This window comes from Capsicum annuum, chromosome 8 (genome assembly GCF_002878395.1).
Source record: "Capsicum annuum cultivar UCD-10X-F1 chromosome 8, UCD10Xv1.1, whole genome shotgun sequence".
In the NCBI taxonomy this organism is placed as follows: Eukaryota; Viridiplantae; Streptophyta; class Magnoliopsida; order Solanales; family Solanaceae; genus Capsicum; species Capsicum annuum.
In genome coordinates this window covers 5,221,434-5,237,822 of record NC_061118.1, presented here as the reverse complement: position 1 = coordinate 5,237,822, position 16,389 = coordinate 5,221,434, and the positions used below count along the sequence as shown (strand labels likewise).

Genomic DNA, 16,389 nt, shown 5'->3' with positions numbered 1-16,389 from the left:
AGTAAAAGAGTCTGAATTTAAACTAAAACACAAATTCTTAATGTTTCAAAAATTCATTGGCATACTTCATTTTCATGACTTCATTATTGTAGACATATAATTTAAACCCTCTTCCAATATTTTACACTTCTAAATGGTTCCTTTTTAAAATATTCTAGATTAATATTTTATTTTTATTTATTTCTTAAAAATTTAAATAACATCTCTAAGGTTCTTCACACTTTTAATATATTATAGATTATAAATATAAATTTAGAGGAGGATCCAGGATTCGAACTCTCCGGATGTTAAGTAAATTTATCGATTAAATTAATCAGATTATTCATTTTTTCGATCTATTGGCCAGTTGCAACAAGCAGCAGAGGACAACGAACCTTGAGTATAGAGATCAGAAAGGTCGATATTTGATGATTTGGAACCCACGACTTATGAACCACAAAAGTAGAGCCTTGCCACTTGAACTAGAGAGTGCTTTAATATTGTGGGTGACAAATTTAATATTTGACTATATTAATTATATAAGCAAAATAAAATTTTAAAAATCATATGTTGTAAACATCGAACCCACGACCTATGAACCACAAAAGCGCCTTGCCACTTGCACTGGAGAGTGCTTTGATATTGTGGGTGGCAAATTTAATATTGGACTCTCTCTCTCTATCTATCTATATAAATGATGTAAAACTCATATTAATTTTGTAGGAGTAACTTTAGGAGATGGAAGGATAAAGCTCCAACCACACATTGCAAAAAAGGTGTTAGATATGCCAGATAAGCTAGATAATACAAAGAATTTACAAAAAAAATTTAGGTTTAGTAAATTATGCAAGAAATTTTATTCAAGAATTAGAAAAAATAGCAGGACCTTTATATGCTAAAACAGAAAGTGAAGGACAAAAGCATTTTAATATAGAAGATATCAAACTAGTACAACAAATTAAAGAAAGGATTAAAAACATTCCAGATTTAATGATACCTTTAGAATCAGACTACTTAATTGTTCAAACCGATGGAAGTAAATTAGGATGGGGAGCTATTCTAAAAGCCAAACCTAATTAATAAATATAGTAATAGAAATGAAGAAAAAATTTGTGCGTATCAAAGTGGTCAATACAAAGAAAAGGAAAATATGAGTAGCGTAGACTTAGAAGTATTAGCAATAATATATGGTTTAAATAGCTTCAAACTATATATCCTAAATAAAGAAGAAGTATTAGTAAAGACTGATTGTGAAGCAATAGTTAAATTTCATCAAAAAATAAATGATAAAGCTAGTAGTTAAAGAAGATGGCTCAATTTTATAGACACAATATCTGTTTATAAAAATATTGTATTTGAATATGTGAAAGAAAAGGATAATGAGCTAGCAGATAAGTTAAGTAGACTACAGATTAAAACTAAACAGGTTAATTAACCTTTGTTTCAGCATGAGACCAACTGGCCATCAGTCAGCAGATAAGGGCAAGGTCATAGCCCCATCTCAAGACTCCAACGCTCAAACACTACTAGGTAATGTTAATTTCAAACCACAAGACTCTGCAAAAATGATGAAAAGAATTTATTTTGGTCGGGTTAATTTAATCTCATATCCATATGTAATTTATCATTTAGAGTTAAACCAGATTGTGTTTTAGATAAACCTCAGATATGTCTAGTAGACAATCTATGGATAGCATATAATAAAAGAGACACTAAATATTTTGTAGCTGTAACAAATACTTTATGTCAATATTTTTCAGACAAAAGTAGAGAAAACAGGTTTAAATATTACGTAGTTATACATGGCAAAACTAATGAAATTTTAAAACATGGATTGAAGTAGTAGACTTAATAAATGAGGTTAAAAACCCAGCTTTCAAAGATTTTAATGATTTTACTGAAGCTTTGGATTACGCTAGAGGATACCTTGGGCCTAATTACTATATATCTCCAACCCTCAAACAAAGCCCAAACAAAATACCCCAATACACGATCCAAAAAGATACAGGTAAAATAATTTTTTGTGATCACTGTTCTACAATGACCGAGGCCTTCAAAAGACTCAATGCCCAAAAAGAAGCCCTTCTTCTTAAAAATGTTAAACTTATGGAGGACGTGCAAATATTGAAGGATAAGATTATTGGTGCTTCTCAGACTAATGCAAGCACTCTCTCTCTCTATTGTGTTATGTTCATATTTCTTTGCTTACATCATTTACACTTAAAAGTTATATACTTATGTTCTTCATATAGTCTTAGTGCTTCTTCTATTGCTTGATATGGGTTTTTCCGATTATCTATATTTGGGACTATTCTGTCTGTACTCGTATTTGGACTATTTTTGCTAACAACATGTTTGTCTAGTTCTTGATTATTGAAATTTTTTTCTAAAGTTTGTTTTATTATAGCTTCAATTTTGTCATTTTTTTTCTTTGAAATCAAAGACTTTTTAGAGGTATCTTTCTGAGTACAAGTTCTGAGTGGTCTCCGTCTTGATGAAGAGCAACCTTCATCTTCACGTTTTAGCAAAGTGGCAGCCATTAATGAATTTAATAAGTCTTTACCAGCTACCGTTTGAACCGGACTAGCTGTATCTACATTTGATACAGTGGATTTCTTAGCATTCAGTGGGGAATGCACACCCATCTCATCCACTTTGTTTTGAGATGGAAAACTTGGAGTATGAGTGCTTGCATTAGTCTGAGAAGCACCAATATTCTTATCCTTCAATATTTGCACCTCCTTCAACTAGATCAAGAAGAACCATCGAAGGGGAAAGACAAAGAGTAAGTTTTTCCGACAATAGAGTTGGAAATAATCTTATTCCAGTATATTATCTAAAAGACACTCAGATATAGAACAAGACCAGAAATTAAATGAAATAATAGATATAGACAAAGACCTATAGATTTTTCAGTAAAATCAATTAAAATTATTGAACCCTAAGACATTATATAATGCTAAATATTTTTTCACATATAATCAACTATATAGGATTTATTGAGAAGAAAAAATATCAGCTATAGGAGAGAACTTTACAACCTTAAATCTAGTAAATCCTGAATCTCTAAAGAGAATAAGAAATAATAGAATGCTATTAATGCATATGGCACTAATAGTCATAGTATTAAAAGGACTAACTAGAAAAAATCTAGGATCCAAGGTATAAATAGTAATATATGATGATAGATGGTCAGATATTAAAAAATCAATAATAGGACTAACCAAAGTAGATATGACAAATAACGGAGGAATATTTTATATTAGCCCAAACTTCTTAATGAATTTAAAAGAATTTGAAAAAAATATAAAAATAGAAATCCAGACTAAAGAATATGAAGAAATGAGTAATGGAAATAATATTGTGTGTAGATTTTATAGGAAAAATGACCTTAAGTAGTAATACCAAGTTCAAACTAAAAGTAAATGACATAGTCGAAGTAATAGGTAATAAAGGAATAAAATTAATGAAACCAATAAAGATAAATTCAGAGGAATATGCAGGACGAGAATTGAATTTAGAAAAATTCAATAAGCCAAAGGTATTAGCACCCAAAACTCATTTACTGTATACTAGTAGTAAAGGAGAAACATCAGTTAGATTTACAGATTATAATTATATGAGTCAAAAGATATTAGATGATAATGAAATCGAAAGTACCATAGATACGGAACAAGAATTAATGAATATATAAATATTACAAGAAGGGTATGAAGTAGATCAAGCAATAGAAGAAGAACTAAGACTATATGAAGAACATAAGTATATAACTTTTAAGTGTAAAGGATGTAAGCAAAGAAATACGAACATAACACAATCTATAAAATATTTTAAAACTTGTTCAGAAAGAGATAATAATTTAGGATATAGAACTAAAAAGGTAGATACTATTTACTCAAACCCTGAAAGAGAAGATGAAGACATTATATCTACAATAAGTTATAAAGAACTGGCAAAAATGAAAACAACTATCTCAACAAGTGCTAGTCAATTTCAACAAACTAATCCACATACTCAATCAATAGATTATAGTACAGGTAATGTACCAAGAAGAAAAGTCAGAATAAAACCAGATACGAAAATAAAAGAAAATATAAGGCCAGTGAAAAGAAGAATTCCAATAGAAGAACCTATTAAATTACAGGAAGGATGTAATAAAGGAAAAATACTACGTATAGCAGTACATGATCCACAAATATAGAATACAGTAATAGACTTATGGAAAGGAATAGTAGTAGCATGGTTAGCTATGTCTTTTGGTCTAAAAACAGCTCCACCCATATTTCAAAGAAAAATGAATGACATGTTTGGAGAATACAAAAGTTTTGTGCTAGTTTACGTAGATGATATCTTAGTGTTTAGTCAAAACATGCAAGAACATTTAGGGCACTTGCAAACAGTTTTTAGACTATTTGTTAAATATGGAATAATAATTAGTAAAAAGAAAATGAAACTATTGTGTGTTTTGAATTTCCTTTCTATTGTTGGGTAATTAGTAGTTTGTACTGGTGTATAAGTATCATTTAGAACTAACATTATACCATCTCTAGTTATGAGACAGCCTCCTCTATTTTGTAATAAGAATTGTAACCCAATTACGAAATCTGTTTTTATATTTAAATTTCTTACTAATATTTTATGAGCATTATAGATGGATTTATAGAATTCATTACATGTATTGAGAAAATTTATTTGTGCCTTTTCGATATAGTAAGCATAGATATTATATGATCCGTCCATCTGTATTGCTGTTATTGGTTTTTTTAAGGTTTTAAGTACATGATGTGGTACTATTCTTTTGTTTATTAAGCAACTGGTACATCCTCTATCAACCAAGCCTAGAATTTCTATTTCAATATCTTGAATTCTAATTCTAGCTAATACTTTTATCGTACTAAAGTTTTTATCTTCATTACATATTAAACTAGTGTTATTTTCTTCTATAGTCATAAGTTCCATCTCTAGTTGTTCTAGGTGTACTGTTCCTTGTGAATTTATTTCATCTTCATTTTTTATAGTTTTTTTCTATTTCCAATGTAGCTAGTCTTTGCTCTAACTCATTTACTCAAACTTCTAAAGTTGCAATTCTTAGGTTAATAGTCTGATTAGTTACTTATTTTTATTCTCCATTTACATCTGGTCCTACCTTTATTTTTAGCTTACTTTCTATGCAATTTACACATGCCTCCATATAACATTTGTTGCATTTAGCTCTATTTTTTTTACTCGGGTACCAGTTACATATGTGGGATTGATTACTGTCTATTCCTTTTTGTCTTTCAAAATCATGTATACAGCCTTGTATAACATTCATTAGATTGCTAATTATTAAGTCATTTAGATTTAACTCGTCTGTTTCTTGTCCTATTTCATTTATTAAATTTACTTCTTCTGAGTCTGAAGAATCAGATTTAAGTCTATCATCTATCTCTATGCTCATTATGGAATATATACTTTCAGTATCTGACATATATTCATCTACATTTAATAGGGTCTCTTGAAAATCCTCTATTAATTGTGAATTTCTAGTTCTACTATTATTTCTTTTTGGACATATATTCGCTAAATGTTCTATGCTTCCATATGTATAACATTCTAATTTATTTTTATAATTTCTATCATTCCTATAGTCAGCCTTTGTTTAGGTATGGCTTCTTGGCTGATGATTTACGCAAGTAGTATTTCTTACGATAGTATGGCTTATTGTATTTTCTTTTATACTTTTTAGGTTTCCTTAGGTCATTATCATAACTTTGAGTTGTATATATAATAGATTTGCAGAAGTTCATTTCGTTTTTCTTTAGTTGTTTTTGTATTTATATATTTGTACATTTTTCTGTTAAGATATCCATTACATGTTGTATTTTATGTCCTATGGTCCATTTAGCATATGGATTTTGAACTACACCATCTCTTTTATACCATCTATCTTCTATTTCTCTTCTTAAAGCTCTTGGTAATTTATGAAAGAGTTTTTTACCTAATTCTTCATCAAAAGCATTTCCACTAATTGTACAATAATAAAAGTAGTCTCTTAAGAAGTTTTTTATATGTAACCAGCTTGAAATACTTAACTGTTCTAATTTTATCAAGGCATTTCTTTGTAATGCTAATAAATCACTATTCGGATCTTCCCCAAACTATGTATTTTATTTGTAAAATTATAAGGGTTTGATCCTAGTAATACTAATACCTGAAAATCATGTGGAGAGTTTAACTTGAAAGCTTTCCATACGGCTTTTGCCGATTGTCCTAAGAAAGTTTTCATATATTTGTACATCATCTCTGTATCTGTTTCTATATAATGTCATAAGTAGTACCAATAGATGAAGAGGTTTAGATAAAGGTATTATTTCAAAATAAGTTGTTAAATAAAAATATTATTTCAAAATAAGTTGTTAAAATATGCAATTATTTAGTCAGTTTTAATCAAATGTCTTGTAAATCCTACTTAGTACTCCCCCTCTCTTGTAGTTTTATCATGTTTAGTTTGTTACATTAGCCTATTTTTTTTTCTTTTTTAATTTTATTTTACCCTGTTCATCTCTCTCTCTTAACCTTTGCTTCTAACAACTTCTTCTTTAACCACACCCCGGAATATTCATCTGGCAATCAACTTCGTCCTTTATTTTAGGCGGACTCTCACAGCCAGGATTCCTAGGAATTTAAAGGTCAATCCATCGTTGTTATTAAGAAGTTAAGAGGTTAACTATATACTAAGGGTAATAATTTTAAGGAAGAAAGATTTATATTCATATGAAGTATAGAATGGTAATATTTAAACAAAAGTAAACATATTTTTTATGGGGAAAATAAAGCATATCATAAAGACTTACATGATATAACTGAGAGAGGTTTCCCTTTCGGGAACCCCCTAAGGACTTTGAAAAGACTTGAAAGTTTTATTAAACACACTTATTATTACACAAACTGAATTACAAACTGAGAATAGGTTGGTTTGGGAGAGGGATTTTAAACATAAAGGATAGAGAAAAATGTTGTGGGTTGAAGGTTTTTCTTACTTGTTTTTTCTTCGTTCCACCTTTTTCTACTAACTACTTAAGCCTTATATAGACATAAGTAAAAGGAAACCAATGGATCTACACACTACGTGGCCTAAGGACAAATGGCCGACACTAAAAAATAAGATTCCTTAATAATGCAAGTTGGGTACACATTGGGCCCATCGTCACATGTATTATTTTTCTTTTGACAGACGCGTACTTCAACAGTTTTTTCCTCTTTTGGAGGGTAGTGATAAAGGAAGCACTTTACATAACTAATATGGGCATACCCACATGACTCACCTTATCATAATGTGACATCCTACATACATAATACTAGATTCTTATTTTACTATGTATCCATCTTCTTTATCATTTGTTTGTCTCCGTCTGATTAGGCATCCAAGTTGTGAAGTGCAACAGAGTCGAAGCTCATGCCTGAATCATCATCTTCATTAGGATCTTGTGCATGTTGGAGATAAGCAAAACTTCAATGGAATTCATCTTCTGAACTTGGATTGTTATTATCTGGGTTGTTCTGATTATCTATATTTGGGACTATTCTGTCTGTATTCATACTTGGACTTTCTTTGCTAACAACATGTTTGTCTTGTCCTTGATTATTGAAAATTTTTTCTAAAGTCTGTTTTATTATAGCTTCAATTTTGTCATTTTTTTCTTCTTTGAATTCAAAGTCTTTTTAGAGGTATCTTTCTGAGTACAAGTTTTGGGTGGTCTCTTGATCAAGAGCAACCTTCATCTTCACTTTTTGGCAAAGTGACAGCCATTAACGGATTTGATAAGTCTTTACCGGCTACCGTTTCAATCAGATTAACTGTATCTACCTCCGATACAGTGGATTTCTTAGCATTCAGTGGGGAATGCACACCCATCTCATCTACTCTGTTTTGAGATGGAAAACTCAAAGTCTGGGTGGTTGCATTAGTCTGAGAAGCACCAATAATCTTATCCTTCAATATTTGCACCTCCTCCATAAGTTTAGCATTTTTAAGAAGAAGGACTTCTTTTTGGGCATTGAGTCTTTTGAAGGCCTCAGTCATTGTAGAACAGTTATCACCAAAAATTATTTTACCTGTATATTTTTGGATCGTGTATTGGGATATTTGGTTTGGATTTTATTTGAGGGCTGGAGATATATAGCAATTAGGCCCAAGGTATCCTCTAGCGTAATTCAAAGCTTCAGTAAAATTACTAAAATCTTTGAAAATGGGTTTTTAACCCTATTTATTGAGTCTACTACTTCAACCCACGTTTGAAAAACTCCATTAGTTTTTTCATGTATAACTACGTAATATTTAAATCTGTTTTCTCTATTTTTGTCTGAAAAATATTGACATAAAGCATTAGTTACAGCTACAAAATATTTAGTATCTCTTTTATTATATGTTATTCATAGATTGTCTACTATACATCTCTGAGGCTTATCTAAAGCACAATCTGGTTTAACTCTAAATGATAAATTACATGATGGATATGAGATTAAATTAACCTGGCCAAAATAAATTCTTTCCATCATTTTTGCAGAGTCTTGTGGTCTGAAATTAACATTACCTAGTAGAGTCTGAGCGTAGGAGTCTTGAGATGGGGCTATGCCCTTGCCCTTGTCTGCTGGCTGATGGCCAATTGGTCTCATGCTGAAACAAAGGTTAATTAACCTGTTTAGTTTTAATCTGTAGCCTACTTAACTAATCTACTAGCTCATTATCCTTTCATTTCACATATTCAAATACAATATTTTTATAAACAGATATTGTATCTATAAAATTGAGCCATCTTCTTTTACTACTAGCTTTATCATTTATTTTCTGATGAAATTTAACTATTGCTTCACAATCAGTCCTTACTAATACTTCTTCTTTATTTAGGATATATAGTTTGAAGCTATTTAAACCATATATTATTGTTAATACTTGTAAGTCTATGCTACTCATATTTCCCTTTTCTTTGTACTGACCACTTTGATACGCACAAATTTTTCTTCATTTCCATTACTATATTTATTAGGTCTGGCTTTTAGAATAGCTCCCTATCCTAATTTACTACCATCGGTTTGAACAATTAAGTAGTCTGATTCTAAAGGTATAGTTAAATCTGGAATGTTTTTAATCCTTTCTTTAATTTGTTGTACTAGTTTGATATCTTTTATATTAAAATGCTTTTGTCCTTTACTTCCTGTTTTAGCATATAAAGGTCCTGCTATTTTTCCAAATTCTTGAGTAAAATTTCTTGCATAATTTACTAAACCTAAAAAATTTTGTAAATTCTTTGTATTATCTAGCTTATCTGGCATATCTAACACCTTTTTTGCAATGTGTGGTTGGAGCTTTATCCTTCCATCTCCTAAAGTTACTCCTAAAAAATTAATATGAGTTTTACATAGTTCCATTTTCTTTTTACTAGTTATTATTTCATATTTAACAAGTAGTCTAAAAACTGTTTACAAGTGCCCTAAATGTTCTTGCATGTTTTGTCTAAACACTAAGATATCATCTACGTAAACTAGCACAAAACTTTTGTATTCTCCAAACATGTCATTCATTTTTCTTTGAAATATGGGTGGAGCTGTTTTTAGACCAAAAGGCATAGCTAACCATTCAAAATGACCTCCGGGACAAGTGAACATTGTCCATTCTATACGCATTTTTACCTGTCAATATCATGATTTACAGTCAAATTTACTAAATATCTTTTCACCTTGTATTCGATTGATTAGTTCACTCTTGTCTAGTAGCTTATATGCATCTGTTCTAGTATTATCATTTAACCTTTTGTAATTTATTACCATGCGAGCTTTACCTTTTACTTGTTCGCTGTGATTTCTTACCATAAAAGCTGTTGATTTGTGCTTTGAAGTTGATCTTAGTATGACTTCTAATTTTAATAATTCTTTTATTTGTCTATCAAATTCTTCAGTATCTTCATTGTTTGCTTCTATAGCTACTGTTTTTACTGTATATTCATGGTTAATAATGTCTAATTTACACATTATTTTATTGGCATCTCAATGTACTAAAGGTTTTTCTCCAATTATTTCCATTTCATCTAGAATTGCTACTATATTATCCAAGTCTTTTGGGCTATTTATCATATCTATTCTATTTATTCCTTTCTGAAAATTAAAAAATTGTGTCACAATATTGATTAGAGTATAATCCTTTTCTATGTCTTCTAAATATTCAAATTTTTCTATATTATTATCCTTTTCTAGCTCTTCCTTTTCCTCATATAGGTTGTTAGAGGAACATTGGTCACTAGGTTTACAGTTTTCACAGCATGATTTAGAGTTTAAAGTTAGGTCTTTATTGTGTGTTTTGAATTTTCTTTCTATTGATGGGTAATTAGTAATTTGTACTGGTGTATAAGTATTGTTTCGAAATAACATTATACCATCTCTGGTTATGAGACAGCCTCTTCTATTTTGTAACAAAAAGTGTAACCCAATTACGAAATTTGTTTTTATATTTAAATCTCTTACTAATATTTTATGAGCATTATACATGGGTTTATAGAATTCATTACATGTATTGAGAAAACTTATTTGTGCCTTTTCGATATAGCAATCATAGATATTATATGATCCGTCCATCTGTATTGTTGTTATTGGTTTTTTTAAGGTTTTAAGTACATTTTGTGGTACTATTCTTTTGTTTATTAAGCAACTGGTACATCCTCTATCAACCAAGCCTAGAGTTTCTATTTCAATATCTTGAATTCTAATTCTAGCTAATACTTTTATCGTAGTAAAGTTTTTATCTTCGTTACATATTAGACTAGTGTTATTTTCTTCTATATTCATAAGTTCTGTCTCTAGTTGTTCTAGGTGTATGTTCCTTGTATATTTATTTCATCTTCATTTTTTATAGTTTTTCCTTTTTTCAATGTAGCTAGTCTTTGCTCTAACTCATTTACTCGAGCTTCTAAAGTTGCGATTCTTAGGTTAATAGTCTAATTAGTTACTTGTTTTTGTTCTCCATTTACATCTGGTCCTACCTTTATTTTTAGCTTACTTTTTATGCAATTTACACATGCCTCCATATAACATTTGTTGCATTTAGCTCTATTTTCTTTACTCGGGTATCAGTTACATATGCGGGATTGATTACTGTCTATTCCTTTTTGTCGTTCAAAATCATGTATACAGCCTTGTATAACATTCATTAGATTGCTAATTATTAAGTCATTTAAATTTAACTCGTCTATTTCTTGTCCTATTTCATTTATTAAATTTACTTCTTCTGAGTCTGAAGAATCAGATTTAAGTCTATCATCTATCTCTATGCTCATTATGGAATATATACTTTCAGTATCTGACATATATTCATCTACATTTAATAGGGTCTCTTGAAAATCCTCTATTAATTGTGAATTTCTAGTTCTACTATTATTTCTTTTTGGATATATATTCGCTAAATGTTTTATGCTTCCACATGTATAACATTCTAATTTATTTTTATAATTTCTATCATTCCTATATTTTCTAACATGTCTGCCTTTGTTTAGGTATGGCTTCTTGGTTGATGATTTATGAAAGTAGTATTTCTTACGATAGTATGGTTTATTGTATTTTCTTTTATACTTTTTAGGTTTCCTTAGGTCATTATCATAACTTTGAGTTGTGTATATAATAGGTTTGCAGAAGTTTATTTCGTTTTTCTTTAATTGTTTTTGTATTTATATATTTGTACATTTTTCTGTTAAGATATCCATTACATGTTGTATTTTATGTCCTATGGTCCAGTTAGCATATGGATTTTGAACTACACCATCTCTTTTATACCATCTATCTTCTATTTCTCTTCTTAAAGCTCCTGGTAATTTATGAAAGAGTTTTTTACCTAATTCTTCATCAAAAGAATTTTCACTAATTGTACAATAATAAAAGTAGTCTCTTAAGAAGTTTTTTATATGTAACCAGCTTGAAATACTTAACTATTCTAATTTTATCAAGGCATTTCTTTGTAATGCTAATAAACCACTATTCAGATCTTCCCCTGTTAGTAAACTATGTATTTTATTTGTAAAATTATGAGGATTTGGTCCTAGTGATACTAATGCCTGAAAACCATGTGGAGAGTTTAACTTGAAAGCTTTCCATATGGCTTTTGCTGATTCTCCTAAGAAAGTTTTCATATATTTGTACATCATCTCTGTATCTGTTTCTGTATAATGTCTTAAATAGTCTACTACTACTATTCCTTTTCATAAGTCTGTTACTGTATTCCACATTTGTAGATCATGTGTTGCTATATTTAGTATTTTTCCTTTATTTCCTCCTTCCTGTAATTTAATAGGTTCTTCTATTGGCACTCTTCTTCCTGCTGGTCTTATATTTTCTTTTATTTCCGTATCTGAATTCATTCTAACTGCTCTTCTTCTTGGTACATTACCTATACTATAATCTATTGGTTGAGTATGTGGATTAGTTTGTTGAAATGGACTAGCACTTGTTGAGCTAGTTGTTTCCATTTCTGTCAGTTCTTTATAACTTATTGTAGATATTATGTCTTCATCTTCTCTTTCAAAGGTTGCGTAGATAGTATCTACCTTTTCAATTCTATATCCTAAATTATCATCTCTTTTTGAACAAGTTTTAAAATGTTTTATAGATTGTGTTATGTTCATATTTCTTTGCTTACATCCTTTACACTTAAAAGTTATATACTTATGTTCTTCATATAGTCTTAGTGCTTCTTCTATTGCTTGATCTACTCCATATCCTTCTTGTAATATTTCTATATTCATTAATTCTTGTTCCGTATCTATGGTACTTTCGATTTCATTATCATCTAATTCCTTGACTCGTATAATTATAATCTGTAAATCTAACTGATGTTTCTCCTTTACTACTAGTATACAGTAAATGAGTTTCGGGTGTTAATACCTTTGGCTTATTGAATTTTTCTAAATTCAATTCTCGTTCTGCATATTCCTCTGAATTTATCTTTATTGGTTTAATTAATTTTATTCTTTTATTACCCATTACTTCGACTACATCATTTACTTTTAGTTTGAACTTGATATTACTACTTAAGGTCATTTTTCCTATAAAACCTACACACATAAGTAAATTATTCTCATTACTCATTTCTTCATATCTTTTAGTCTGAATTCCTATTTTAATATTTTTTCCAAATTCTTTTGCTAATATAAAATATTCCTCTTTGTCCATTCACTTACTCTTTGTCTTGACCCTTTGACACATAAAGCTCCCGCCAAAATTTGCGGGTGACGTGACACCCCACAAGTCTTAATAGATCCGCCCCTTATAGATTATAGATAATAAAAGCAAAATGTACACAATCAAAAAAAAAAAAGTCTCTGTGTACCTACTTAGCATGGAACAAATAACAAATAAATAGGATTTGTAGTGAGCTCACAACAATAGTAAATAGAGAGGAATAACCTCTTTTGCACACCCTACAATAACAACAAAATACTTACTATATTCCCACATAGTGGGGTTCAGAGAAGATAGAGTATACGCAAATCATAGGGGTTCAGAGAAGATAGAGTATACGCAAATCATACCATTATCGATAGACCCCCAGCTTAATACCAATAACAGTATAACAAGCACAAAACATAAATACATACAAACATAAACTAACACCGCTAGCCACAAGATAATACTACAAACCATCTATCCGAAAATCATAGACATGCATCACTCAACACCACGAACAAGAAACTACAACACATAGAAAATGCCAACACCCCCACACCCTAGATGGCTATGACTGCAACAGCAACTGTAACCGCTGCAGTTAGTATAGTTGTTCCAATAGTTGTTCCAATTTGAGCCATCTGATTTTTGTTGATGCAATCTTGATCTTCTGATGATGATGAGTCCTCAATTATAATTTTATCTCCTAAAACACTTGCATACATTAAAGTCCCAAAATTTGAACTTTCAGAATTTGTACCACTTTTATCTACTAAGCAAGTGTTATTACCTGATTTTGCACATTGAGAATCTAGACTAAGGTGTACTTCACCAACATATTTATCTTGTTTTAAATTTCTTTTACAAAACAATTCGATTTTAATAGAAATTTTACCCTGTGCTTGTATGATTTTTTCTTCGGGTATGATGAATTTAAACGGCGTATTCCACTCGGGATTCGTCCCATTCTCAAGATCCACTTCTGTACACTTACTCTTTCCTGCTACTGAAACCTTTGCATAAACTTTCATTTTCTTATATTTTCGAACACTTCGAAGGTTGCTAGCAGAAAAAAGGGTAAAATATAAACATCTTGCTTCCATATTATGAATTTCTAAGGAGCAATTTTTTATTTTTGCTATTGATCTTTTTAAGGTGGATGCAAAATTAAATCACCTAATGCATCAATTTATAAGTGGCATCTTTTAATTACTTATAGTGACCACCAAACCTAGATAAATTATATGTGGCATCTTTTAATTAGTTATTTCAGTCAACTTTTAAGTAATCGTGCATTTTTTATGCGTGTATACACGCATAGATAAAATTTTAATCAAAATGGTGTATTTATAATGGTTTAGGTAAGTTTCATGGGGTAATAGGTCACCCGTATAATTTAGGTGTATTTTTTAAGAAAAGTCGGACAAGTTCAGGGTACTTTATGTCTTTTCTCTTAAGGAATAAAAATGTGTTATATCTTTCTAAATAGCTTAAAGTTTTAAATAAGATGGTCGGATATTTTAACACGGTATCAATACAGATTAATCAAGTTTTGAATTCAAATCATCATAGCTATACAAAAGATAAAAAAATATTCTCTCACGTATTTGATTCATGAAAGAAGAATGTAATGTTATAAATTAAATGGGAGAGCACAACCCAAAAGACTAGTCTGATAGGTGGGAGAACCCATTTGACCTAACCTTGTTGGTCACGGCTGGTACCCCTCTCAGATCCAGGCCACCACTCCTAGCACACAAGACGCCATTACTCCAAGTCGCTGGTCCATGTGTAGATCGATTTTCGTTGATCACGGCTGGGCATAGTTGGTCATGACTGACACCCCTCTTGTGTCCAGGCCATCATTACTAGCACACATGCCATCACTCCAAGTCACGACCTCATGTATGGGACTTTCAATAAAAGCACCAATATTATAAATCAAACGAGAGAGTCTAACCAACTAATCTTTTGGAAAGAGTATAATAAATCAAACTGAACTATGTGCTTTAGGACTTAGACTCCCATTGTTGTTTGGCTGATAGCTAGATAGGAAAAGGAAATAAATACTGGACGTTGATGTCTAGTAATCAATCTACCTTGGAAAATAATAGGCAGCTGTCTAAGGCCGTCAAATTTAAGGGGTCTCATTTTTTATAATAATATAAATAAATTTTTAAAAAAAAATTGAATATAATTTATAGAAAAAATAATTTTCTTATATAAAAGGAAAGAATTATTAGAAGAAGTTCATATATCTAGTGTATTATGTCTCAAGAAATATTAAATGCATTGATTAGATTATTACTTAAAAAGAATAATTAGAAAAAATCGATTATATAATTTTAAAAATAAAGTTCATTAAAAGAAAGTTATTTTATCTTAAAATTTTAAGCCTTTCGTTTAATTTTCATCTTAGGTCACGACTATGGTTAAACCGCCCCAGATAAAAGGACATATTCTTCGATTAAAAAAAATGCTTCTTTATATAAAATAGAAAGATTAAAATTAAAAAACACAAACTTTCATTAAAAAATACCTCATCATAAAATACATTTAATAATTTAATTTATTCAAAAAAAATTGAACACTTGTCCTCGTCTTCTAGGAAAGTAAGGAGGAAATCCTTAACGAGAGGTCTCGGGTTCAAATTTTGGGTGCGAAGAAAATCCTATTGCGAGCATCAATCTCAAAATGAGCCCTGCAGTCGGCGAACTAGATTAATCAAAACTTCAATACAGGTAGTGAACACCAAATGAAAAACTAAAAAAAAGATGGTTCTTTTCTTTTATCTTTGGAGAGACAAGATATATTATGATATCATGCTGATTATATTATACAAACGTCATGGATGCTCGTCATAGGGAACTGATCTCTTCAATAATTCACTCGAGTAATATATAATTATACATTATATATTACTCTTTTCATTCCGAAATACTTATCATAAATATATATTTTTATTTATTATGAGTAATAAATAAAAATATATCTTTATATTTATGATTAAGAATACAGTATAAGACAATTAATTATGTATTATATTTTAAAATAACAGATATTATAAAATATTTATTTTTATTTAGATGACAAGTATTTAAGAAGCGAAGGGATAACAATTATATTAAAATAAAAAAGACAAAGAAAAATCATGGAGTATTACTTCCGCTAATTAAACTTTCCAATTTTTTAATATTTATTTTAGAGATATTTCTGTCTAGA

General features: G+C 29.9%; 1 protein-coding gene and 1 long non-coding RNA gene across 2 annotated transcripts; both read right to left on the bottom strand.

Annotated features, from left to right (window-relative positions):
• Nucleotides 1–7,115: 7,115 nt before the first annotated feature.
• On the bottom strand, nt 7,116–15,199 carry LOC124886369. The gene is made up of 2 exons (XR_007043451.1): nt 14,871–15,199; nt 7,116–8,638 (listed from the first exon to the last, which is right to left on the bottom strand). It is a non-coding gene; the product is annotated as an uncharacterized LOC124886369 (long non-coding RNA).
• Nucleotides 13,521–14,779, bottom strand: LOC107879607 (protein SRC2). Its single transcript, XM_016726623.2, has 2 exons — nt 14,063–14,779; nt 13,521–13,873 (listed from the first exon to the last, which is right to left on the bottom strand). Exons 1-2 carry the CDS (start codon nt 14,268–14,270, stop codon nt 13,728–13,730), a joined length of 354 nt encoding a protein of 117 aa, XP_016582109.1. The 5' UTR covers nt 14,271–14,779; the 3' UTR covers nt 13,521–13,727.
• Nucleotides 15,200–16,389: the final 1,190 nt, after the last annotated feature.

What these genes read in the sequence shown, in the direction of transcription:
- LOC107879607 (XM_016726623.2), bottom strand. Translation starts at nt 14,270, where the DNA reads ATGGAAGCAAGATGTTTATATTTTACCCTTTTTTCTGCTAGCAACCTT. An exon ending in AAAAATCATACAAGCACAGG is followed by an intron (nt 13,874 to 14,062) that starts GTAAAATTTCTA and finishes CAAGTGTTTTAG; the next exon opens with GAGATAAAATTATAATTGAG.